Source organism: Trichomycterus rosablanca, chromosome 8 (genome assembly GCF_030014385.1).
Source record: "Trichomycterus rosablanca isolate fTriRos1 chromosome 8, fTriRos1.hap1, whole genome shotgun sequence".
NCBI classification, from domain to species: domain Eukaryota; kingdom Metazoa; phylum Chordata; class Actinopteri; order Siluriformes; family Trichomycteridae; genus Trichomycterus; species Trichomycterus rosablanca.
In genome coordinates this window covers 35,787,524-35,815,148 of record NC_085995.1, presented here as the reverse complement: position 1 = coordinate 35,815,148, position 27,625 = coordinate 35,787,524, and the positions used below count along the sequence as shown (strand labels likewise).

The 27,625-nt window shown below is 40.0% G+C and overlaps 1 protein-coding gene across 2 annotated transcripts in view; it reads left to right on the top strand.

Annotated features, from left to right (window-relative positions):
• The window catches only part of hipk3a (homeodomain interacting protein kinase 3a), a 67,504-nt gene extending 48,838 nt beyond the window's left edge, over nucleotides 1-18,666 (top strand). The window contains exons 4-16 of one of the 2 annotated variants that reach the window (XM_063000815.1): nucleotides 3,344-3,463; nucleotides 4,389-4,475; nucleotides 5,447-5,631; nucleotides 6,928-7,090; nucleotides 9,331-9,454; nucleotides 9,585-9,706; nucleotides 12,369-12,484; nucleotides 12,796-12,957; nucleotides 13,085-13,414; nucleotides 15,116-15,262; nucleotides 15,529-15,773; nucleotides 16,413-16,543; nucleotides 18,148-18,666. In XM_063000815.1, coding sequence (XP_062856885.1) covers nucleotides 3,344-3,463; nucleotides 4,389-4,475; nucleotides 5,447-5,631; nucleotides 6,928-7,090; nucleotides 9,331-9,454; nucleotides 9,585-9,706; nucleotides 12,369-12,484; nucleotides 12,796-12,957; nucleotides 13,085-13,414; nucleotides 15,116-15,262; nucleotides 15,529-15,773; nucleotides 16,413-16,543; nucleotides 18,148-18,546 — 2,331 coding nt within the window. In that variant the 3' untranslated portion in view covers nucleotides 18,547-18,666. Of the gene's footprint in view, nucleotides 1-3,343; nucleotides 3,464-4,388; nucleotides 4,476-5,446; nucleotides 5,632-6,927; nucleotides 7,091-9,330; nucleotides 9,455-9,584; nucleotides 9,707-12,365; nucleotides 12,485-12,795; nucleotides 12,958-13,084; nucleotides 13,415-15,115; nucleotides 15,263-15,528; nucleotides 15,774-16,412; nucleotides 16,544-18,147 lie in introns of both variants that reach the window. The other variant, XM_063000814.1, reaches the window with a different exon arrangement.
• Nucleotides 18,667-27,625: the final 8,959 nt, after the last annotated feature.

Here is a 27,625-nt window from a genome sequence, read left to right as displayed (position 1 = left end):
TATTTTGAAGTTCAATGACCTCTAGCTGCATGCACTCTGGTACATCAACTGCATTTACATTGAATGGTGTTGCAAAAATGTTAAGATCTTGTTCTTTTGCTTTCACACCTTGAAATCATTGGGAAAACACCTCTAGCAAATGAGCACATTCCTTTGCATATTCTGTTGTTCTCTCAGGCACAGGATTGTGATCACGAAGAGTAGGGAAATGCCCAGTGTTTCCCTTTTCGAGTTGCATTTGCCACAACTTTAATTTGGCTTCAAATGGCTTAACATGAGAAAGGAGTGTGACCAGGAGCTGGTTAGGCCCTTGGAGTTTAACACTAAGCTCTGACAAATAGCTTGTGATGTCAACCATGAATGCCAAATCACAGAGCCACTTGACATCACTGAGTTTTTCCACACATTTCCCTTTCATTTCCATGAAACTTTTCACCAAACTTTTAGTCCATCCATTCATGAGTTCATAAAATTGCTTCAACATGTTCGCCCTGCATAGCCATCGCACCTCACAGTAGTTAACCAAATCTCCATAGTCTGTTTCCAGGCTTTTTAAGAATTCCTTGAATTGTCTGTTATTCAGCCCTCTAATTTTAATGAAGTTCACACAGGAAACAACCGTCGCCATCACATCTTTCATACAAAGTGACTGTGAGCACAGATTTTCTTGGTGAATGATACAGTGACATGTAACTAAATTGCTTGGATCCCGACCAAGACGTGTCATGTCTTTTTTCAGAAGTGCCAGAAATCCTTTATGTGTCCCCACCATTGCTGGTGCACCGTCGGTAGTAACTCCACTTAGTTTGTTGAGAGATAAACCATAGGAGTGCACTGTTATTATTAGTTTTTCAAAAATGTCCTCACCTCTGGTTGTATCGTGCATGCCCTCCAATGAAAATAAATCCTCTCTTGTCTCAAAATCCGCCGTAATTCCACGTACAAAAATTGCCAACTGGCTGGTATTTGTTACGTCTGTCGTCTCGTCTAAAGCCAGTGAGTAAAACTCGAAATCCGTGATGGAATCTTTCAGAGAGTTTTTAACATCCTCTGCCATATCACCAATACGGTCAGACACTGTCCGACGGGAAAGGCTGACGTTCTGAAATAGTTGTAACTTTTCTGGAGCTGATATTTTAGCAGCAGAAACCATGCACTCCTTTATTAACTCACCATCAGAATAAGGCTTCAGTCGTTTTGCGATCAGTTCACTCAGCACATAACTCACCTCAGTCACACTGTCCAGTTCCTTTCTGGCTCGTGTGAAAGAAGTTTGCTGTGCAATCAAATTATTTTTGAGCCCCTTTATTTTCTCCGCTCGTTCCGATTCCTGCAGAGTGCTATACTTCGCGTGTTTGGTGGTATGATGTCTTTCAATATTATTTTTCTTTAGAACAGCGAGAGATTCTCCACAAATTAAACATACTGGCTTTCCTTTCACTCCTACAAAAAAGAAATTCGTTGTCCATTTTTCTTGAAAGACGCGACATTCATCATCAACTTTCCTGCGCTTCGACATTTTTACAAACTTAAACAAACCAGAAAGACGCAGCTAATTGGACGAACCTACAGTCACGGTTGTCGCAGCTCATTGGTTAATTTGATATACGCGTCAACATTAATTGCGGAGACGGAGACGCCTGGGCGGCTTTGTTTACCTTGTTGCTACGTGACACTGAAACGGATTATGCGGAACAGATGATTATGATGATTAATTGCATAAAGCCCAAACAATAAAATGTAGGAATTATATGGCGGGCCACATTTGATTGAGCGGGGGGCCGTATACGGCCCGCGGGCCGGAGGTTCCCCACCCCTGCTTTACAGGCTCTAGTTTCTCATTAATTGCTCTTGGTATTTAGAAGTCATAGGGGTGTGAAGTTTGTACGGTCTTGAGGAAACTGTCAATTAATGTAACTGTATTAATAGAACATTTAAATTAACATTTGATTTTCACCCATGCTTATTAGTTGTAGAACTTGAATGCAGCCGGATACACTGATCAGCCATAACATTAAAACCACCTCCTGGTTTCTGCACTCTGCACACTGTACATTTTATCAGCTCCGCTTACCATATAGAAGCACTTTGTAGGTTTCACCCTGTTCTTCAATGGTCAGGACCCCCACAGAGCAGGTATTATTTGGGTGGTGGATCATTCTCAGCACTGCAGTGACACTGACATGGTGGTGGTGTGTTAGTGTGTGTTGTGCTGGTAGGAGTGGATCAGACACAGCAGCACTGATAGAGTTTTTAAACACCTCCCTGTCACTGCTGGACTGAGAATAGTCCACCAACCAAAAACATACAGCCAACAGCACCCCGTGAGCAGCGTTCTGTGACCACTGATGAAGGTCTAGAAGATGACCGACTCAAACATCATCAACAGATGAGCGATCGTCTCTGACTTTACATCTACAAGGTGGACCAACTAGGTAGGAGTGTCTAATAGAGTGGACAGTGAGTGGACATGGTATTTAAAAACTCCAGCAGCGCTGCTGTGTCTGATCCACTCATACGAGCACAACACACACTAACACACCACCACCATGTCAGTCACTGCAGTGCTGAGAATGATCCACCACCTAAATAATACCTACTCTGTGGTGGTCCTGTGGGGGTCCTGACCATTGAAGAACAGGGTGAAAGCAGGCTAAAAAAGTATGTAGAGAAACAGATGGACTACAGTCAGTAATTGTAGAACTACAAAGTGCTTCTATATGGTAAGTGGAGCTGATAAAATGGACAGTGAGTGTAGAAACAAGGAGGTGGTTTTAATGTTATGGCTGATTTACAGGGGCCCGCAGTGGATTTACTAAACTGACTTTAATGTTATTAATAAAAATTCCCATCTACTGTTGGGATTTACCTCTAGAAGTGTGATAATAGTTTACAATATTAAAGGCATCTGGGCTACAAATGCATCATGATAGCAACATAAAGATAGTTATATTATGTTATATCATATATGTGTCAGTTTTTTGTGCAGTGTAGATGTGGGAGAGGTTAATGAATAAATAACTTTAATAACTCATGTTCTGTCTGAGTGATTAGTTAAGAATTTGGTATGATGTTCTTTTGCCACTGGAATCAAATGTAGGGCATGAAATTTCACACACGCTCTCCTGCATATAATAGAAATCTCATTCTTAAAAGCGTCTCAAAACTCTGAGTTATCATCATTTGAATGTGGTTAAATATCACCATAGTCTTAAGTTGTTTTTTATGGAACCTTATGGGGTTTATACACAGACGTAATAAATCACTCTACAAGGAATTCAAACTGTCTAAACGCTTCACACACTTAACATTCATTGCTAATAATCATCTATTTCATTTTCAGGTTCGCTACATTTCCCAATCGCAAGGACTGCCTGGAGAGCACCTGCTGAACGTGGGGACAAAAACATCCCGATTTTTTTGCAAGGAGGCCGACTCGCCGTATGCAGCCTGGAGACTAAAGGCAAGTTCCCACACTATTTTCCCCCCACCTTAGGCTTAGGGCCAGTTCATGCTTTATCAGAATTGTACCCTTGCTGTAGCGACTGTTCTTAAATCTGGAGTTCGAATCTCAGCTCTGCTATCGGCCAGTCAGCAGGCTACACAGACATGGTTACCTATGTTTTGGGAGGGGGGATAAGCCCACAGAGGGAATATAGAGGTCAGCGCATGACCTTATGCAGGAGAAAAGAAGCGGTTGGCTGCTATGCACAGTGTCAAGGGCGGCATGTGTTGTGTATGGGCCTGCTCAGTCAGGGTAGAGGTCTCTATCAGTACATTTACATTTACATTTTCAGCATTTAGCAGACGCTTTTATCCAAAGCGACTTACACAATGAGCAATTGAGGGTTAAGGGCCTTGCTCAAGGACCCAACAGTGGCAACTTGGTGGTGGCGGGGCTTGAACCAGCAACCTTCTGTTTACTAGTCCAGTACCTTAACCACTGAGCTATCACTGGCTAGCTATCAGTACAGGAGATACAACTGGGAAATTTAATGTGAATAAATTGGGAAAAAAATTCTTTACTACCGCCACTAACTTGACCAGTCCAGAAGTGGTTTCCAGACCAAGTTTTTAAAAGCCTGAGACATTTTCAGAAAAGCCAGCAACTTACGATTAAAACAAGCAGGACAGGGAAGTTAAAAGGAGGTTTCTGGGCATGAAATATTATTTGTAGTGGAAATGAAACCTCATAAATTTAATTACACTGTTTATTGTGTATTTATTTATTTTGTGTTTATTGTGTATTTATTTAGTGTAGCCTGTTTTAAGTGTAGTATATTTAGATGTAGTGTGTATACATAGGTGTAGTCTATTTAGATATGGTATAATTAGATATAGTATAGGCTCATTTTCTGTTCTCTCTTATCCTGTTTTGGTTTCTACAGACGACCGAGGAGCACGAGCTGGAGACTGGAATGAAATCGAAGGAGGCCAGGAAGTACATTTTCAGTTGTCTGGATGACATCGGCCATGTAAGATATTAATAGAACAATAGCAATCGATCTCAGTGTGTGTAGAGGCTAGTGCATCAGAATCCAGAGCAAATAATCTCCTTTCAAACGGTGGCCCGTCTTTTATGTAAAACATGGGGTAAAAAGTATTTTTCCGGAGCAGGTAGCGTATTGTACTGAAATTGTATGATTGCAGATCTCGTGGTGGTGGAGGTGCTGTCAAGATGTTTGCATAATACCCCTTTATTGCATATTTGACTCACAAAGTAACAAGTTAAAAAGGATTATTTCAAATTATTATGAAGTTATTGCATTTTAACACCCTTATAAAAATGACTCTCTCTGTTAGGATCAAGTCAGGATCTTGACTAGGCAAACTTCTACTCTCTTCAGCTATCCAAATTCAACCTAATTGCACCTCAGCTTCAGTATACAAACTGAAATTTGGTTTTAATGACTGCAAGTTTTTCAGATTGTTCAGCAATTATCTGATTTCCGCATCAGTGTCTTGAAAAGACACCAAAACCACTAAACCAATTTAAGCATGATGCTGTACGTGCATGGCAGTATGCCCAACTGTATGCATGACTGTGCCCTGTGCACAAAGTAAGCTCTATAAGGACATGAAGAAAAGGTTGGTTTAAAGTAACTACAGTGGCCTGCACAAAGCCCTGACCTCAACCTTACTGAACAGCTTTTGGGGTGATAGTTTTGTCACTATCATCAGTGCCCAGCCGTACAATTGCTCTTTTGATTGAATGGGCACAAATTCCCACAGACATGCTTCAAAGTCTTGTGACAAAGAAGCCTCCTCTGAAAAGTTGTTATAGCTAAAATAATCACACTATTTGTTTTTAAATAGGATGTTCAAAGCCTTATGGTCAGGTGCTTAAATATTTATGTCCATGCAATAGCAGGGGCAATCAAAACGAACTTGGTCACCTTTTAAATGATTATACATGATTTGTTTATTATTCCTCTCTGTATCTCAGGTGAACCTGGTGTTGAACATGGAAGGCTGTGATCAGCTTGCAGAGAAAGTGGACCGGCGGGAGTTTGTGGACCTGCTGAAGATGATGTTGCTGATTGATGCTGATCAGCGCATCAGTCCAGCAGACGTGCTCAACCATCCATTTGTCTCCATGCAGCACTTACTGGACTTTCCACACAGCAACCAGTACGATCCTACGCTTATAAAAAGAACCTCCATCTACATTGTTTGTCATGACAGTGGTAATATGAAATCTTTAGGAACGTAGCCATGCAGCAAATCCGGCCATTCATGATGATGGAGCAGTGAAATATATAAATATTATAGAAATAAAATTTCTTTACTGATGTATTATAGTCATGCTGTAGTGACCCACCTTAGGAAGAAAGCTGGCACACTTTATTTATGCTCTGACCAAAATGTAGTATCTTTATCAGGTCAAAATTTTTAATTTTGTTTAGATTGTAGGAATTCGTATTCTATTCAATGTGTTCTTTTTAATATTTGCTTATGATTGTACCCTGATAAGCCAGAATATTAGAACCACCCATCTAATATGCCGTCAAAACAGCTCAGACCTGCCGACAAAGTCCTGTGATATCTGGTATCAGGACAGTAACAGCAGGTCCATCAAGTTCTGTTTGTTTGGAGTTGCATCATCCTATAGCACATTCTGGTGCCACCTCCTCCCCACGTATTAAAAGTTTGCATCATAAATGTGATAACATGCCGTTATAAAAACAAAGAAACAGACAAACAAATGTAAAAACTTTGCACGTCTGCTCAGCCAGCCTCATTATATTGGAGGAAAGTTGGACTACCTGACCTCCTTCTGTTGCTTCAAAGTCCAGTCTTGATGCCTGGATGTTCATTGTAGGTGCTTTTTAATGGTTGCATGAACTGAACCCCATACACAGAAGGGTTTGAGACATTTACCTCGTCATCAGTATTAAGATGATCTGCAGTTCAAGCCACAGAAGCTCTTCTGCTGGTCTGTACCAGAGCCTTCATGTTCTCTGGCGTCAGTGCGTCTTATTCACTCATCAGCCTGTAAGCAACTGTGGTTTGTCGCTCTTTGGTCCACTTTCTGCGGCTACTGACCAAGGCTGCCTGTGAGCACCTGCCCATAATCATTTGGTCTTTATCAAAGTCACTCAACTTTTTAGTCTGATCGAATCTTCTGCATTCAGCATGTAAACTAATAGTAACTATCATCAGGCTAAAATGTAATGTATCCCTGACTGTCACATGCAATGTTATGAAACCAGGGTTGCTATTCACATTTTTTTGGAGTTGGTCCTAATATTTTGGCTTATCAGTGTACGGCATGAGTAGTTTAAACTAGCAGTTTAGCCAGAAATTGCAGTTTGTGATTCAATCCTTACCACTTGCCCAGACATGGTGCCAGAGTTAAGATGAAATCAGACTTTACTCAGCTTCTGCTATAGTGTGTAATTAGACTTTGTCCACTTTCTCCCACAGCGTGCAGACATGTTTCCACATCATGGACATTTGCCACTCCAGGGGCAACACGTACGACACAGTGAACCGCAACAAAGCTCCACCCCCTCTCATGAAACCAGTCACTCTGCCCAGCGGCCCCAACGTTGCTGTCTTCAATAAAATGCCACCCATGCACTCGCAGGTACTGCACAGAAATATGAGTTCTGAAATTACACTGGAAAATAAAGTGTAATGCTGTGGCAGGTTTGGAATTTAATAGAGATGGGACGATCGATCGGCTACGAATCGGTATCGGCCGATTTTTTATCAAAATATGCTATCGGCGATCGGCCGATATTTATTAAAAATAGCCGATCCGATCGTGTGATATACAAAGATCACGTTAAGTTAACAGCTCAGTGGATTGATCCAGACTTTGAGCTACGAAGCACCAACCATCACATCATCATTCATTAACCATCGTACAGAAACCATCGTGAAAGCTCTTCATGCCCTAAAATAACATCATTAACGTTGTGCATCATACATACGATGTAATTTTGCTGATTGTAATATTTACTTTAAAAAGATAATTCAACCCGGTCACATCTGAGTCGATTCTATCAGCACGTTATATAAACTCCTGGTTCACTTTGGTAAATCGTAAGCGGTTCTTACTTGTGATGTAGATGAGAACAGAAGACGTTACAGAGCCAATCAGAGGCAAAAGTTTATTCATTAGCAAATTCGTTAGTTCAGGATCATCTGCTGAACTTTTAGTCTGACGGTTGGTTACAGATCTGTGGTAATAGCAGTTTAATTAAGCTTTTTAATGTAAGAGAGTCACACAAAATGTTCTGTAGTAGTTGGTGTTTATTTAAAACCACGACATTTAATTAATAACAGTAAACACGGAGAGATAACCGAGAAGAGAAACTTACGCTTCACATAAAACGAATCAACTCATGAATCAATGAATCACTTATAGCGATACTGTGAACAAAGCGTCTCTTCTAAAGGCACACACACACACACGCACGCGCGCTGCTCCGGTTTATCTTCACTGTGAGCCTCTTTTTAAGTTTATTTTACTTACTCCCCCTCAGTTGTACTTGATTATTGAAGGTCTTACCCATGTTTCAGCAACTTCTGACATGCTTGTTTTTGGTAGTTCTTGGATTATAACTGATTGTTCTGACAAAAACCTCTCAGCATAATGAGACAGTTTGTATTTTCTACCAGACCATGGCAAGAGACTGGTGTTGTTTGTACTTTGTACAAAGAACAAGCCCTAATTACAGAAACAGTTGCAGAGACGTTTGAAATCCCAAATGCTGCAATTCATTAAGTGTTATTTACTAATTTATTTCACATGTTGACAACTGTTGATTTGTGTTAGTGGTTTTAGGCTCAAATACCCATCGGAAGGAATAAGAACTTTGTGTTTCGATGTTTTTTTTTTTAAATGTCAAGCTATCTAGAGATTTGCAGATTTGATTTTTACCACTTAAATCTGATTGCCTATGACCTTTTCGAAGCGTCACTGATTAAATAAATTGCTTGCATGACATAGAAGCGAAACGCAGACATGAGAAATGATGAGAAACAATTCTCACTGTTTTACAAAACCTTGAACGGTTCTTTTTAACATAAAATTGTGAGGAAAGGCACCCAGGTGGCGCAGCGGGATATTCCTCTTACACACCAGCACCAAGTTTCTGAACTCCTCGGTTCGAAACTCGGTGTTGCCTCCGGTCGGCTGGGCGGCATTTAGCGGGCATAATTGCCAGTGCCTGCAGCAAATACTAATTGGCCACCGTATCTGCAGGGTGGGAGCTGGACTATGTGTGGGTGGGTGGATGGGTTTTCATACGCTGTGTAAGGACACCGATTGGCGGAAGAGACGTCTGTGCAGAACGCAGGGGCGAGAAGAGGAGGGCTGTGCACGTGTCGGAAGAGGCGTGTACAGCAGCGTGCTCTCCTCGGATGCAGTCTGGTATCTCAGGTAGCAGCGGAAGACAAAATTGAGTGCGCTACATCGGAAGGAAAATGAGGAGAAAATGCATTAAAACAGCTGTAAAATGTATCAGTATTAACTTGTTATAGCGTTTAAATGTTGTTCTCCGGATCTTGTGGGTGTTTACATGCACTAATAATTTATGTAAACATTACATTCAATTAAACCTGATTAGTATGAGATTGTCACTGATACTGGTGGTGAAAATGTTTATAATTTTTAACCATCAGCATAAATGTTGGTTGTTTAAAATGTTTGTTGGAAAAGTGCACTCATTAATTGTTTTCAAAGACATTTGTTTAACAATGTTTTCTAGACTGTACATTTTATATATTTCTTTGACATTTTACACCATGTTTTTGTATCTTAGATGTACAAATGTAATGAGAAATGAGTGCCACCTTCCTTTCTCTTTTTGCCTTTAGGCTCTGCCTCCACCTGCTCCGCCTGTGGTGCATCCTGGCATTCCATTGCAGACCGGAAATGCTCAGTTTGGCTGCACCGACTCTTTTCAGCAAACACTCATCCTCTGCCCTCCAGCCATTCAAGGTAACACTTTTAAATTACCCCCAAAAATGACTGCTTACTGCTGTTATTGCTCTGCCTCTAACGTTGTTGTTGTGAATTTAAATGTAATGGTGCTGGAAAACATTAAATGAATGTAATTTTCTTTGTGCAGGAATTGGGTCGAACCCCAACCAACCGTCTGGATATTCGGTCAGGATGGAGAACACACTGCCATTGGTGACTCAAGCTCCAGCCATCCAGCCTTTACCCCTCAGACCTGGAGTGATTGCACAGGTCAGAGCTTTTCTGAAACACACTGCAGTAACACATAATCACATCAGTCTCATGATGATCATTTCCTGTTTGAGAACACAGGGCCGGTCTGCTTTATTACTCGAGTGTCTGTTCTGCGAAATATAAGTTACTGAATTAGATTCTCTAGCTACACTTGCTTGCATGTTCCTATCGGTTGCTTTTGTAACAGTGCAGCTGTGAGTATGTGGAACAGTGCAGCTGTGAGTATGTGTATCAGTGCAGCTGTGAGTATGTGAAACAGTGCAGCTGTGAGTGTGTGGAACAGTGCAGCTGTGAGTGTGTGGAACAGTGCAGCTGTGAGTGTGTGTAACAGTGCAGCTGTGAGTATGTGGAACAGTGCAGCTGTGAGTGTGTGGAACAGTGCAGCTGTGAGTGTGTGGAACAGTGCAGCTGTGAGTATGTGTATCAGTGCAGCTGTGAGTGTGTGGAACAGTGCAGCTGTGAGTATGTGGAACAGTGCAGCTGTGAGTGTGTGGAACAGTGCAGCTGTGAGTGTGTGGAACAGTGCAGCTGTGAGTGTGTGGAACAGTGCAGCTGTGAGTGTGTGGAACAGTGCAGCTGTGAGTGTGTGGAACAGTGCAGCTGTGAGTGTGTGGAACAGTGCAGCTGTGAGTGTGTGGAACAGTGCAGCTGTGAGTATGTGTATCAGTGCAGCTGTGAGTGTGTGGAACAGTGCAGCTGTGAGTGTGTGGAACAGTGCAGCTGTGAGTGTGTGGAACAGTGCAGCTTTGAGTGTGTGGAACAGTGCAGCTTTGAGTGTGTGGAACAGTGCAGCTTTGAGTGTGTGGAACAGTGCAGCTGTGAGTGTGTGGAACAGTGCAGCTGTGAGTGTGTGGAACAGTGCAGCTGTGAGTGTGTGGAACAGTGCAGCTGTGAGTGTGTGGAACAGTGCAGCTTTGAGTGTGTGGAACAGTGCAGCTGTGAGTGTGTGGAACAGGTGCAGCTGTGAGTGTGTGGAACAGTTCAGCTGTGAGTGTGTGGAACAGTGCAGCTGTGAGTATGTGTATCAGTGCAGCTGTGAGTGTGTGGAACAGTGCAGCTGTGAGTGTGTGGAACAGTGCAGCTGTGAGTGTGTGGAACAGTGCAGCTGTGAGTGTGTGGAACAGTGCAGCTGTGAGTGTGTGGAACAGGTGCAGCTGTGAGTGTGTGGAACAGTGCAGCTGTGAGTGTGTGGAACAGTGCAGCTGTGAGTGTGTGGAACAGTGCAGCTGTGAGTGTGTGGAACAGTGCAGCTGTGAGTGTGTGGAACAGTGCAAGAGGAAACAGGAACGTGTTTTCTTTAGAATTTCCTTCTTTTAGACACTCCAGTTGTGTTGGTTGAGCCCTCAGCCAGCCTAGCGGCACCGCCAAGAATCAAACCTGAGACTCTGGAGTTTTTGTTTGTTTATTTATTTAAACAGGCAGAACCACATACGCACTGAGACACAGACATATATTTATTCAGTTTGGAATTTGCTCGGGTATTGTTGCCAGGATGTTACCAAATCTTGTTTGTGTATTTATTGTATTTTCTTATGGATGGATTTATTATTATTAACCACTCTGCACCTTTGTCTGCATTTAATTGTTAACCATAAAAACAGGACAGGATAAAATAATAACACAGCATAATTTATTAGGGAGAAAACTGGGCGTGGACTCGACATCTAAATACAGTTAAAGTCAAAAGTTTACATACACCTGTAAGGGACACGTTATGCGACAGTTCGACAAAGATATACAAGTTTTGTTCTCCAGATATTAAAATAAATATGAAGATTTGATCCATTAGTCACATGTGTTTAAGTTTAATTTGGATTTATAATTACATGCAAATAAGATTTTGGTTTCATGCAACATGGGCGGCACGGTGGCTAAGTGGATAGCACTGTCGCCTCACAGCATGAAGGTCTTGGGTTCGATCCCCAGGTGGGGTGGTCCCGGTCCTTTCTGTGTGGAGTTTGCATGTTCTCCCCGTGTCTGTGTGGGTTTACTCCGGGTGCTCCGATTTCCTCCCACAGTCCAAAGACATGCAAGTGAGGTGAATTAGAGATACAAAATTGTCCATGACTGTGTTTATTATAACCTTGTGAATTGATTAATCCTGTGTAATGAGTAACTACCGTTCCTGTCATGAATGTAACCAAAGTGTAAAACATGTTAAAATCCTAATAAACAAACAAATCCATGCAACATGGGGTCATGACTGAGCAATTTATTTACAAACAACTTCTCCTGAATTTGTTCTTTTATTACAGCTTTGCTCTGCAAATGAATTTCAGATAATTAATTTAAAAAGTCACACAGATTAAGCAATTAATTTCATTAACTTTAAGCCATGATGCAGTAGATTCTTTACATGCTAGTGTAAAATGAAACAAGCATTAAGCAATAAAGCTCAGGTTTCTTAGATTCATACACAGTCAGTCACTGACAAATAAGGTAACACTCACATATAACCAACTCAGCACAAAGTTGAGCTTCCATATTAAAATGTTTCAATTAATACTGACACTGCTCTTAATATTACATTATATTATTTCTTTATTTAATATGCTGACGTGGACAGTTTCTTTTATTTAAATATGATACAAATCCTGCAGTGCTGACTGTTCAGTTTTTTCATTTCCTTACTTATTTTCATGCTTTTGTTTTACAGCAGCCGTGGTCCAACAGGACACCACAGATCCTGGTGCCAACGTGGCAGCAAGTTCCACCTCCACAAACCACGCTGCCCTCGGACACTCTGTCCTGCCATCAAAGAAGAGGGGACTGGGGGTAAGACAGACAAACTTTGCTTTTTGCCACTTTAGTGAACAGCAACATGCATTAACATGTTTTGTGGTGTTTCTATATTTTAAACCTATTCTAAATTATTTAAAAAATCCCTGTGGTGTTTCTGAATATTGCTTTATTTTTACATGCCATATTTGATTGTACCCTGTACTTTCAGGAACTTTTTAGTTTCTCAAAAGGCTTTGGGATCTTTTTTTATTTTAAACCTATTCTAAATTATTTTAAAACAATTTTTGTTTTGTTTTTTTAGCTTTTTCTGATGTTCATTTTGTCTTTCTTGTTTTTTTTTGTAGGAAAATGCGTCCACACAGCACCCATTATGGTTCTATGATGCCCCAACCTTTTGTACCCAGTCAGATGACAGTATCTGCACACCAGCCCATAAACATAGGCATTGCTCATGTGGTGTGGCCTCAGACTGCACCCAGCAAGAGCAACAAGCCCAATCAAAACAGGTATATAAGCATGAGTTAAAATCATGTGAAGTATGCTAGAATTCTCAAATGAGCTTTGTTTAGTTTATATTGTTTGACTTACTCATTACAAAAGTGTGTGGCTGATCCTATTTCTTGTTTGCTTTAGGAGTATGAACACTTTCCACTATGCAGATACACAGCCTTCACTGTGTAGTGTCTCACCAAAAAACCAGAACATGCAGCAGAGCCAGGAGGGGAAACATATAAACAGGGAGGTGGAGTTACGCACCAAACAGGAACCAAAGCACATAGAAGACACGGGGGATGTTGGGTGCTGTAAAAAGGATCTGAGTCCTAAGAAGCATTTATTAATATCCAGTCAGCAGCGGGAGTCTGTTGTTAACGGTGAAACGCCGAGCCCGACAGTCAGTGTCATAACCATAAGCAGCGATACGGATGCCGAGGACGAGACGGAGCAGAGATGTTCCCACAGCATGTAAGTTTACAAACATAAAAAGAACATAAGACTAAACATTATGTTTTAATACACATATAACATCAGAGAATACCTAACAGATACAAAGCACCCACATAAATCTTTCCTGCCGTGAATGTAACTCACAAGAGTAAACTGGGTGTTCAAAGAGAGATAGATAGACAGACAGACAGATAGAGAGATATATACAGATAGATAGATAGATAGATAGATAGATAGATAGATAGATAGATAGATAGATAGATAGATAGATAGATAGATAGACAGACAGACAGACAGACAGACAGACAGACAGACAGACAGACAGACAGACAGATACAGATAGAGAGATAGAGATAGATAGACAGACAGACAGACAGAGATATATACAGATAGATAGAGAGAGAGACAGACAGACAGAGAGATATATACAGATAGATAGAGAGAGCGAGATAGAGGCAGGCAGGCAGGCAGACAGACAGAAACATTACATTTTATTTGTTGTTCATTTGTATCCATTCTTTGTTAATCATGAATAAACCCTCTTGATTCACTTAAAAACAAACTCATTATTAAGCTACTTTTTTAAGCTACTTTTTCTAGACCCCCTCCCTCTTTTCTACTCTATTCATTTTCACCTCCTGATGATGAATCCACTGCCGCTTGTAGTGATCAAGGAGAGCCAAATCACCACACTTCCTCCCCTTAGACACGTGTCCTGTCTGTGGCCGCTTAGCACCTGCCAGCGTTGGGAGCCATATAATGTGCTATGAGCCACGCTAGCCTATGTGAATGACAAAATGACATTAAAAAAGTCAGCGGTCAACTGAGTCAAAGTTCAATCAGATTGAAGACAAGCAGTAAAGAAAACGTCAAAGCATTTAATTTGTGCAGTGTGATACGCTCACGGTTGCACAAATGGGAGGTTAGTGGCACATGATTTTGCTGCCTATCATGTAAAGGCAGATTTAAATCTTTAAATCTAACTTCTTTTCAAGCGACCCACATTTTGTCTGTGATTTTTTTTATGTGACTGAGGCAACACAAACAATGCATCTTATTCATTCTGGTCTAACTGTGATTTACAAGATGTAACATAAAGCCTCCACAAGGTGCTGTTTGCGTACAAGTTTATTTAATTTTTCTCTGCGACCCATTTTTTTGGCTTGTGACCCTACCCAGGGTTTGAAAAACTCTTGTTTTACAACATTTTGAGGCCCCTGTCTGGTAAGGTGCAGAGACAGTAAACATAGTGCCAGCTACTGAGCAAAGTAGCTATGGCTAAAAGCTTAGAAAATAGATTAAAAAGAGAGTTTCATGGTGTTACATTGTTTTAAATAATGCTGTAAATGAAGTTTCTGGTGATTTTTTTACATTGTCTGATCTATTTAATGTATTTTAATGGCCAATATGGGTTTTAATAACATCATAAAAAGATTGAGGATTTTCATTAGTGGCTTCCAGAGTTACAAAGTGTCTAAAATTAAATTTTCATACAGAAAGCTAGATTGTGTCATGTATGTATTTTCTGTGTAAAGCATTGTGGCATAAACATTTTCTTTGCAAGTGCCTTCATTTCTATGCCACTAGGGGGTGTTAGCCAAAAAACACAACACTTGTCTGTTCCTGGTTTAAGCCTAATCACAAGTTGTCGGCTCATTTTGACGCGCCAGGATTAACAGGTGGTGTGTGTGCACTCATTTGGATGTCTGTGTTTTACAGGTGTAAGGGCAGTCCAGAATGTGAGGCATGTAAAGGTTCTCTAAATATGGAGCGAGTTTGTTCTCTCAGCAGTCCAGACAGCAGCTTGAGCACAAGCTCCTCAACTTCGCCCCAGTCCAGCCCCTCACCATGCAAGAGACCCAACAGGTATCAAAAACACTTTGCTACATCTTCATTTGTTTGAGAATCGCAGCATTTTTGCTCTGTTCTTCTTATGTAATACTTCAAAATACCATGACCGCGTTCAACCTGTGTAGCTTTAAGGTTTTCTGTTAGAATTGATATATTTGCTAACTAAATAGTAATGTTTTCTCACACAGTCCAAAGACATGCCAGTGCTGCTGCTAATTGAATGTATTGATATTGTGAAAGGTTGCTCTTTTATATAAATGTCTTTCCCTCGTTGTCTCCAGCATGTCTGAGGATGATGGTCACGAGAGCGGCTGTGACGCTGTAGACGGCTCCCCTGCGTCAGACATACACAGTGGTCTGTTTCCAGAGAAACGTTTTCTAAACACCAATCAGAAGCAAAAGGCTGAAGAACAGCGTGTAAACACAAGCATTGTGACACAGACGAGACCTGCAGTCAGAACCGTGGTGGTGCCGCCACTTAGAGTCATCAACAACAACCACCAGCAGCAGCAGCACGGCAGCTCAGGTAACACACACACACACACACACACTAACCACCGCTTTTAAAGATTTAATATTATGTTGTATGGACGTCTCCTGGCTGCTTGCGTACAGTTGGAGTTTGGGGTAAATGGTGCACGTTGTACTTTTTACTGAACCATTTCTTTAAAAACAGAGAAACATGGGTGTGGCTGGCACTCCGGTTCAGTTTTTCAAGTCACAGCCCAAATATCTGCTTTCCAGGTCATAGTGGCGTGAATGGAACTTATCGCAGAGGCTATCACAGGTGATTATGGGTATTAAGTGCACTCTGACCCTTGTGTCTTGTGCGCTGAATCCCAGTGTTGAATGAAAAAGTTTTGGGTTTGTGCTCCTCAAATTTTCCTGCCCTCCTTGTTTCTCTCAGTCCTCATCGTTCTCTCTATTTGGCTCTGTTTGAGTGTTGACTGCTGTCTCCAGGATATACTGGTTTTTAAAACTCTCTCTTAAATGCATGCTAACAGCTGTAGTTTTAATGTTCCTAAAAGATCAATGTACAAATGTAAATAAATAAGGACTAAGGTAGTATTTAGGAAGTTGCTGTGAAACGAGAAAAAAGTATAATCAACCACAGAAAGGCTTTTTTCACTCTCAACACTCTCTCATATCTATTTTTATCTCTTAGTGTTCGAGTCATCCTGCCAGTCTCGCGGGCGCTGCGCTCCTGTCCGGTTAAGTCTTCACTCTACTCCAAGTTTGCCACGCCAGCACAAGATCCCATCCACATTCCAGCAGCAGCCTCTGGGCTTTGGCCAGGTATTTCTCTCCGTTTTGGCTTTTAACTACTTTGCCTCCTTCCACAGAAAGCAAAAACAATTATATGTATAGTATATGGTATACTCACTTCAAGCCAAGCCTTATTGCTTACTGTCAGCATCTGACCTTACAAATGCTTTCGAATTGAATTGAGTTGAATTTCCCACCCCAGTTTACATTTACATTTCCAGCATTTAGCAGACGCTTTTTTCCCAAAGTGACTTACAGTACTGTGACAGTATGCTGTCTAAGCTGTTGAAGGTTAAGGGCCTTGCTCAAGGGTTCAACAGTGCCAACCTGGCAGTTGTAAGCCTTGAACCAGCAACCTTTTGATTACTTGTACCTTAACCGCTAGGCTACAACTGTCCGTTGTGTTATGAAATAAAGTGGAGGCTGTTATGGCATTAAATGGGTACTACGTCCATACAGAATAACCCCTGATTTTTGACATGATGCTCAAGTGTCTGGAAGCTTTTTTGGCAATACAATGTAATAACTGTTTCAATTTTTTTACACAGCCAATGAATCTTGTTTATAAATATTTACTGCTATTTAATGCCTCGTGCATTCATGTAAGATTTTTTAAATGCATACAACACAATTAGACTTACCTGGTAAGATTAAATGATGATCAGTTGGGATTAGACTCGTGCAGAGAAAACAATGTCTCAAATTTACAGATTCTTCGGCCAAAAACCCCTAATCAGCAAGCCAAGGACAACAGCAGCAAGGAAAGACTCCCTAAATGTTAATATACATTTATACTGTATAAATAATTTATATAATATAAGATGATTATATCATTTATATTTATGACATCCCTGTTTTGTTGCCAGTTGTTTAGTAAAGACTTATTGAACAGTTAAGAGAAAGTCTACTTTTGGAAAGCATTTGTGGTTCACCTCATCCACTTTGAACTTAAAACACATTTTGCTTAAACTAGTACCAATATTGCCAACCGATGCATATTCCTTGTCTTTATTAAATGTTTTAAATAATAATTCTTAGTCCTGGTTCAAGAAGGCTGTGAGTGGATGGGCTAGTAGGGAGTTTATGCTATGGTGAAGCATTACATTTACATTTTCAGCATTTAGCGGATGCTTTTATCAAAAGCGACTTACAGTACTGTGACAGTATACTGACTAAGAAATTAAGGGTTAAAGGCTTTGCTCAAGGGTCCAACAGTGGCAACCTGGCAGTGGTGGGGCTTGAACCAGGGACCGTTCGATTGTTAGTCCAGTACCTTAACCACTAGGCTACAACTGCCCTAATGCATCCTGGGTTAGCGAGTTTGGAGTGATTGTGAAAACAGATACTGTGATGTAACTGACTAGGTTTTATTGCAGCTGTAAAGCATGTGGAAGTGTTTTAGGGAGATTGTGTTTGTCTTTGGATTTAAATGAAGATCAGACCACATTTTATAAGCAATTAGCGCAGAATTTTAGATGATTTTTAAAATGTTTGCAGGTCTTTTTTGGCAACTCTACACTTGCTCTCCTAGCTCTGTGTCTGTCTGCCATTGCCTTGTGCCCCTCCCCCCCGTTTCTGCCCTCAGCTCTGCACTTGTCAGCTTTATTAAGGTTTTTTTTCTCTCTCTCTCTCAGGTCCAGCACTACGGCTCAGGGCACAAAGAGTGGAACGGCAACTACACTCAGCATCGCCGGCCACAGGCCTTCATCCCTCCCACAGTGCATGGACACACCTTTCCCCATGCCAGCCCCACCCACTCGGTCCAGGTCCCGCCCCCAGCCCTGCTTCCCTATCCGCATTCCGGGCCCGTCGCCCACCTGCTGCCCTCGCCTCGGCCCGTACTGCAGCCCGCCTACAGCCTGGTGCCACAGGGCATCAGTGTGGGCATCGACCCATGCCTGCTCCCCTCACCCACTTTGCACCCACCAGGCGCATTCAAAACCCTCTTCACGCCGCACTCGTACGTAACAACGCCCGCCTACGCCGGGTTTCCCCTCAGCCCCAGCAAACTTCCCCATTACCCTTACATCTGATGCACGCCCATGAGAACCCCAGAGGCCCTTACTGTCCTGACAGTTTACCCGCCAGGAATCGTGTAGTTTAATGTTGGCTCTGATTTTAAAGAGATATCATGAAATAAATGGGTAAATACATTGATTTCAAACTTTTCATGCCTTTTGCACATTTGATATTGAAAAATAAAAAGAATGGATCCTCACTCCTAATTGTTAGGGGCATAAAGCAGTGTCCCTTTCTATAGCTATTTTTCTATATTGCCTTTTAAACTAGACACATTGACTGTGGTGAAGCCGTTCTCGTCTCCAGTGGTAGTTCCCACACCTGTTCATACATGCAAGTAACTCCCCCTTGTGGTGTCCTGGTGTTCTGCATATGTATTTCTATAGTAGGGTTCCTGCCCCTCCCAGTGTTAAGTCCATAATCCCGTATGTAAAGGTTTCTACACTCTGCATGTCTTTGCATGGGGAAAACGCAAGCAATGTTCAGAGGGGAAGGAAACACAAGACCGTTTTCATGATGTTTTCAGAGCGTGTTGCGTTGTAACCCAATTCCTCAAAAAGTGCCTTATAGAAACGTGTGCTGGGTGTGACACCCATGCATTCACATGACTATGACTGGACTGCAGCACTTGAAATGTCAGCTTGTTCTTTGTGACGTACGTATACATTAGAGCTGTCGTTTTTGACAGGATTTATTTTCATTTCATTCATTTTCAGTGGTGCACAGGCTTTCTGAATCTACCTTAATGTTGTGCATAACAATTTTTATTTAACCCCTTATAAAGTGGCTTAGAAAGTAAATGTCAACATTGATGCCAGCTTTACATAAACTACCTCTGTGTGGCATGTATGACGAACAAAGTCTTGTTTTTAATTTTGGCTGAAGTCTGACAAAGCAAGTGTGAGCAGTGACTGGCTGTTCCAGATGTGGAGCATGGGCAAAACCAAAATAAAAAAAATTTGCCCCTGTATGTGTGTATTTACACACTTTATTCATTTTATTTTTAGGAAAAAATGTAGTGATGTAAACAGCAAGAAATTAATGCACAATTTGTAGGAACCCAGTGGTTAAACGAGTATATTGGCCTTCTGTACATGTCATGATTTATCTACTTCTTTTTTAACAGTACTTCTCTGTAGCCAAATAGAGATGAGAACCACTGCTATAACAGTCATGAATCTGTGTCACTCACGCCACACAAAGGTAGCATGTATTAATCCAGACTGTGTTTGTTTAATATCTTAATCTGTTCCTCCCCATGTATTGTTATTCATTTTGTTTGGGGGTGTAGAGGTAGAACTTTAAAGCATCTCTTTAATTTTTATTTCTCTACTCATTTGACCTGCTGTATTAGTACCTATAGTGCACGGCTGTATACTAAAGTTTATTAGTTATTGTTTTTAATCTGCAAATATTACTGTTTTCATACTTTTCTCCTGTATGAAACTGATTTCTTGATTTGATTTATCTATATTTGGTTTGTTCATGTATCTGGGATCACTGGTTTATGTGTTAGTTAGCTGGTGTGCTTTAGATGCATCCATGCGTTTCATATTTTAAGATTTATTCCAAGTTTGGCCGTAGCAGCTGTTTCCACCTGCAGAATTATACAGATGCAAAGTCTGAGAGTTCATATTTGATATTTGATAATCAGTCTGTCTTAACTAACAGTATTTACACTGTTTAACACAACTGCAATACAATCTGGGTGTATCTTTATTTCTTCTTTTTTTTTAGAAGTAGATGTGTATTTTGGTATTGGCATTAATCTGCAGCTTTTTACATTATTGATGTAGTTTTATGTTAGCTTGTGCAAAGTCTTCAGTATTCAACTCTCACTCTGTTATTGCTGGAGTATTTAGTGTGATTTTTTTTGAGGTGTGATCTGGTTGTGTGCAATTTTTCACCTTCATCTATGAGCATGTGAAAAGATATTTTAGTCAGTTAACTTCCTCTGTTTCTGTATTGTACAGTTTGATCAAGCTTTTTGATTCTGGCTGTTTTCATTTGATACATTCCGTCAGGGATACATTACATGGTTTTCTTTCTATATGCTACTTATTTTTGTTTTCTTTTTAATTCCAGATTTTATATTATTCTTATTTCTTTGCTGTTGTTAAAAAAATGCTATTGCTACACCAAAGACAGTAATGGATTTCTTAAATGACATAGCTACTGTTCTAGCCTAGACCTTAAATGTTAGCGTAGTTAAGGGGTGTATTACTCGTAGAAAATCTGTATAAAGGTTGAGGTTGATGTTTAGCTTGTTTGCAAGTTTAATAATTGGTCTCATTTATTCTTGAATGTACCATAGATAAGCTGCTATTCACTGATCGCCACTTCATTATAGCTGTGAGGTTAAAGTGATTAACTTTCTACTTAGCTTTCTTATTTGTGTACGTGTCCTATGATCTTAGGATAGATGTGAGGTTTTATTATTATTATTATTATTTTGGTCTCTTTACTCTACTGACCGGCATCAGATGTTTTAATGCCTGTAGTGTATATTTTGCTTTTCGTTTGAAGTGTCATTGCGACTACTGTATTGGAAGTTTGGTTTGTTGTGTTTTGGGGTGTGTTCTTTCTAACTTTTTTTGTTTGTTTGTATTTGTGTATTATCTGTAGTGTTATGGTAATCCTTGGGCTCACCATTGCTTATTAAATGCGTAATGGTGTATATCGGAGTATGTTTGGCATATAGTAGTATCTTGTTAAGGCATAGCTGCAGGATAGATCTAACTTTTTTGGATGTTATTGGTTGACTTAATACGCAGATGTACCATTATGAAATCTTACATGGTTGTGGTTCGTCACTTGTTGTTGATTCTTCTACTCAGCTAAGAAAGTGTTTTATTTTGGCAAATGTTGCCTTAAATTGCAGTGCTTATTGTTAATCAGCATGTATTTTAAACGTTAGCATTTACCATTTATGATCAGTCATTGTTTATAGAATATTCTGCCTGATGTACTTAATAAGTTAAAATAATATAGAGGAGGAGAAAAGCACATCCTGATTTTTTTTCTAGTGACCAGCATCTCTGGGTCAACACAGGCCGAGCTTATCCAAATATTTTGATTTACCCCTGACGGACTACATAGTGGCATACTCTGCAGTAAATAATGGTCAGTGTTTAACAGTGTCGTCTGTTAAACTGTATTGTGATGCTTACTAAAGATGAACCTAGATGGTAATATGTAGAATAGTTTAGGGCCAAACTTTTTCCTTTGGTTAGACCATGTCGGCTTTCAGCTGCTCGTCAGTGCGGGGTGTTCTTAACACCACATAAATCTGCCACATTTAATTATAATAATAAGGTAATTAAATAAAAAATGGTATAGAAAAGGCGCCCCGGTGGCGCAGCGGGATATTCAGCACTAGCACCGAGTTTCTGAACTCCTCGGTTCAAAACTCGGTGTTGCCTCCGGTCGGCCGGGCTCCATCTAGCGGGCATATTTGGCAGTGCCTGCAGGAGATACTAATTGGCCACCGTATCTGCAGGGTGGGGGCTGGACTATGTGTGGGTGGGTGGGTCTTCATACGCTGTGTAAGGACCCTGATTGGCGGAAAAGACGCCTGTGCAGAATGCAGGGGCGAGAAGAGGAGGGCTGTGCACGTGTCGGAAGAGGCGTGTACAGTGACATGCTCTCCTCGGATGCAATCTGGTATCTCGGGTAGCAGCGGAAAACAAAAATTGAGTGCACTAAATCGGAAGGAAAATGGGGAGAAAATGCATTAAAAAGAAAAAATGGTATAGAAAGATACAAGCACAAAAAACTAATACAATATCAGAGTGTCTAAGATCCACTACTACAAAACATTTCAATCCCTAAACTGATAACCTCATCAGTTAACCCTCGTATATGAAATATAATATAACTCTTCATCTGAAAACAGCCAGTAGGTGAATCTGCTGGTCCGAATTGCCCTTTTAACTTTGTGTGAATCAGTGGGTACTTGTGACACTGGTATGCACTATGTCCATGTTTATATCACACATTAAAACTGAAGACATAAAAAGAATAGCTAGCAGATTTTTTTTGGTCAGTTTTACTTTAAGCTCTGCTCGTTTTGACCCAGGAAAGCTTGTCCCTTGACAAAACCAGGAAAAGAAAGTTGCTTTCTCAACACTTAAGCTAGTACCCGGTGTTTGTAGTGTGGGTGAACATCACATTTGCATTCTGCTCTGTAGATGGAGCAGTGCTAAACTAGTGCCTTTTAGACCTTTGTCCTACACGCGTATACCTGCTGTCAATCTGATCTAGATAACGATCACATCCAGCAGATAGTGTTACCCTCTTTAGGACCTGTCATGCGTGTTCTTGACTCTTGGACCTCTTAGTGTATTAAAATCAGAGTTATGCACTGGTTATTTGTAGTGTAAAGGTGTGCGCTGTTGGTTTAATCTTTACGTTTCGTTGGTGGTGTTTTAGTGTCACTTGGCAGTCACGAGCCAAACATGCAATGCAGTGATGTCTACACAAGATTTCTTCATTTTTTGGTTTGGTTTCTCTCTTGCTTTTCTGCTAGTATCTAACAACAGAAAATCAGTAATGAAATGCTATCAGGGATCGTTACTGTTCCACTGACGTGATCCTCTCCCGCACTGGAGAAGCTTTACATATGTACACTGTGATTGTAATGAACTTCAGCCCGCTGTTTACCACCTCTTGCCAATTTAACAGCGATGGAATGAACAGTAACACTCTTGACTGGGACAAAACATTCATACCATTGTGCATGTAGATTGCTTTACTGTACTCTAAGATTTGGTCCAAAAATGTGGCCCACTGGTGTCACAAAATCAATCACTCATTTCACTTTTATACTTATACATGTAGCACTAGAGACAAGTACAAAACTCAGTACTAAAACTGAGATGAACTTTATGCATTGTATTAAATGTATTTTTTTTTTATCTACATTTGACAAAATCTACCAAATCTCACCCAGAGATATAATTCAAATTTAATGTAAATGGGTCGACGACATGCATTTTGTGTGTCTAGTTCTATTGTGTTCTTTTAAAATAATTTAATTAATGTAATGTGCGACACCATTCTGCTATACCTTCCCTACACTGATATGGTTGATTAAACTCATTTTAGGTATTTGTGCATCCTAAAAGTAAAAAAATGTCAGATGATGCAGTTGTTTAACCATGTATTTAGATAAAATAGTAAATAGGGCAGTTTAGTCATAAAATATTTTGTTTGGAATATTTGTAACGCCGCATAATTTTGCCAGTCATCTAAACAGTTTTGCCGTGAGTTTCTCAAATCAGTCTCAAAAGAAACTGACCTGCTGCAGTGATGAGGTCTGTCGTGTTTCCACAAATGTGATTTAACTCTAGAAAGATTTGTTTTCTGCCCCCCCTCATTTAAATCAACTGCTTTATTTTAGTCAGGGCCACAGCAGGCTCGGTTTGACCAAGGAAGCATTGGGCACAATGGTCCTCCCACAGTCCAAAGATACAATTTGACATCCAAAATTGGCAGTGACTGTGTTTGACATTGAACTTATGACTGAACTGATAAATTTTGTGTAACCTGTAATTACCTGTCCTGTCGTGAATGGAACCAAAGTGTGAAAGATGACGTTAGAATCCTAATAAATAAATAAATGGCCAGCCGATAGCGCTGCTGTGGTGGTGGGTTTGCGAAATAGACCACTGCGCACCTGAGGATGATTTTATTTTAATAAGAAATTAAATATTGTACATGTTTAAATGGTGACCATGTTTACACAAATAAAAAAGCGTTTACAACCTTATGCAATATAGAAATTACAAAGATTTACGTCTACATGTTTTAATTAAAGCAGCGATCTGTAACTTTTGTTGATTTTGTGTATTTTCTGGCAGACATTTTAGATTTTACATACACTGATTGGTCGCCCTTAACATTTGCCCATCTTGAGTAACCTAGGAGCCAGAAATGACAGACTTATCATTTAAAAAAAAGTTACATATTGCCGTTTTTGTGTGTGGTTGACTTGCCATCTGACATTTTGTGATGAAATGAAGTATCCTGTGTAAAAATTGTGTAATTTTAAAATGCACAAATCAAATATCAATACTTTGTACCAAATATTTCAAACAAAATATGAATATTGTTCTTATTTTAATTAAGAAAAACATTGACCCATATTTTTATTTACTGAATCAGTTGTAACCTGTAATGTATGCATTTTCATCTTACCAAACCTTTTACTTTCAGTTTGTTGTATTTAGTGTTTTTGTTTGATTGGATTTTCTTTTATTAGAGTTTTGTGTACAGAAATTCAGGGTCTTTGTATTTGTCACATGTGCTACTGGATACCAGTTTATCTGCTCATGTTTTGGTTTGATTGCTTTAGAATTATTATGATGTTATTGCAGATACTTTAATAGAAGTTAAACCTCACTGCAATTATCGGAAATAGATCATCGGAATAGATTTAGACTTCAGAGTAAGTGAACTTAATTTACTAAATCTAAACTGTTACTGTTTAATGTGTGTAGGTTTGGTGGCTTTCTGATTTGATTGCTTCAGATTATTTTAATGCTAAATTAGTTTGCCATGTAGCCAGTGCACTGTGCAATATTCAGTATATGAGGACTGGGAATATTTCTTCTGTGTGTAATGTCTCTTACAGTTTTCAGTCATTTATTTCTCTGGTTCTCAGTGATTTCTATGTGACCAAGCCTTATGTACTTTGTCACAAAAAGCGGGTTTTCCTGGTGACTATTTGGTGAGTGTCAAAATAAAGAAATTATGTTGTATTGTCAATTCACTTTGAATTAAAATATATATATTGCTGCAGACAAATGTTCAGTCTCTGTCCTTATTTTTTATGTTCTTGTAACTTTTGTCATTATGCAGCTTCTAAAAGCTGCAACATTCTTCTTTAGAAGTGTGTCTGAGAAAAGCCCAAAACTCCACACAGGTTTCTAGAACAAACCTGACCAGAAGACCTCTCTGAAACCATCACAACAAACCAGCCTGACCATCACCAGCTAGAACTACCAAAACAATCACACCTGACCAGTCTGTTCAGTAAGAACCAGTCTGACAAAAATCCAGAACCACTGTAAATCCATCAAACATGACCAGCTAGATCCAGCCTGAAAATCACTTTACCAAACCACTTTAAAACAATCATGCCAGACCAGTCTGTTCAGCTAGAACCAGACTGACCCAACACTCAAACGTTTTCTGAAACCATCAAAACAAAACAATCTGACCAGTATCTTGAAACAAGTCAACCAGCTAGAACCACACTGACCCAACAGTCAAACCCTACTCTTACCAACCATCATAAACCATCTTGAACAACAACTGAAACCATTAAACCAGATCAGATAAAACTGGCCAACACTTTAAACCCCTCTGAAACCATCACACCAGACCAGCCTGATCAGCTAGAACCAGTCTGACTTTAAATTCATCAACCGTGACCAGCTAGAACCAGACTGACACAACACTGAAAACCCCACTCTAACCAACCATCATAAATTATCTTGAACAACAACTGCAACCATTAAACCAGACCAACTAAAACCAGTCTGGCCAACACTTAGAACCCCTGAAACCATCACATCAAACCAGCCTGATCAGCTAGAATCAGCCTAACCAACATCCAAAATCCCTCTGGAACCATAAAACCAGACCATCCTGACCAAAGGAGACAGAGTAGTAGCTAAAATCGAGTTTTTGGCTCAAGCAGTATCAATATATTTATTTTTGGCCAGATGAGGACACAGGTTTTAATCTTTAATACATACTAATATATTTTATATTTTGAATACAGCAGTAAAATGGACACTTTATGTGATTTAAAACTTTAACTGCTGCACAGTTAAATTATATGCTTTTGTAAAGCCTGTAATCCAACACAAATTCCAGGGAATAAATCCATATGTAAATGAATATCGTGACCTGAGATAATTAAATAATTGAAATCATAGTTTTCGATCAGTAGAGGGCGCTGCTACTGACTACATTACAATTATAATTCACTTTACTGATTCAACTCCTCTAAACAAACTCACTTTACTGATTCAACTCCTCTAAACAAACTCACTTTACTGATTCGACTCCTAAACAAACTCACTTTACTGATTCGACTCCTCTAAACAAACTCACTTTACTGATTCGACTCCTCTAAACAAACTCACTTTACTGATTCGATTCCTCCAGACAAACTCTAGGTGAATCGAATTGGGAGCGAATTGTTTAGTTTGATTCAGTGTCAGAACATGCTCAAACATGGAGGCAGAAACGGTCACTCGTTACTTCAGATAATTAACTCTTAACATTAAAACAACACACATGAGCTTGGTAATCAACAGTGCTGTTACAGGAAAACATATTAAAACCATTTTGGGTTAAAAAAGCACTAAAACTGAGTTTTTGGAAAGAAATATGAACAGTAACAGAAATAAGTGCTAATGCGCTAGCTAGTCCACTTCAGCCACATAACTGTACTTTCCTAAGGTAACAGTGTTCCATACAGTTCACTTTACCACATAATTATTACTGTATGCATAATATCCAGGTCAAATACTACATACAAACTGTATATTCGTTCCAACTTTTGGCTAAAAGTATACAGACACCTGACAATTTTGTGTAAACCAGTGTAAACATTAACATGAGGTTAGCCTGCATTATTCTTGAAAGGCTTTTCACAAATTTTCAAGTGTGTTTGATTTTGTGCCCTTTCTGTCAAGAGCATTTTTGAGATCAGACATTTTTCATCATGCCGTCAACTCGCAGTCAGTTATTCTCAATTAGTCCCAATTTCCACTTTTTCTTATTTTGTTTCTTTGTAAGAATAAATTCAGGGCAGAAAAAGTGTTGTAAATGTTTATGTACTTCTGATGTAGCACATCGAACTGCTCTGCCATGACAAACCAGAGAAAAACACACTCACACTCTGGGTGTAGAAAAATACACACAGCTGCTAGTGCATCTTTGCTGCACTGCTCATAATGCAGCTTGGGTGGAACTTGGATAGCAAATCACTCCTGTACGCTGGCCCACCATTGCTGAAGGTTTGAGTCTCACTGGTTCTAATAGTTTGTCCAGGCACTTAACAGACACAGAGTTGGC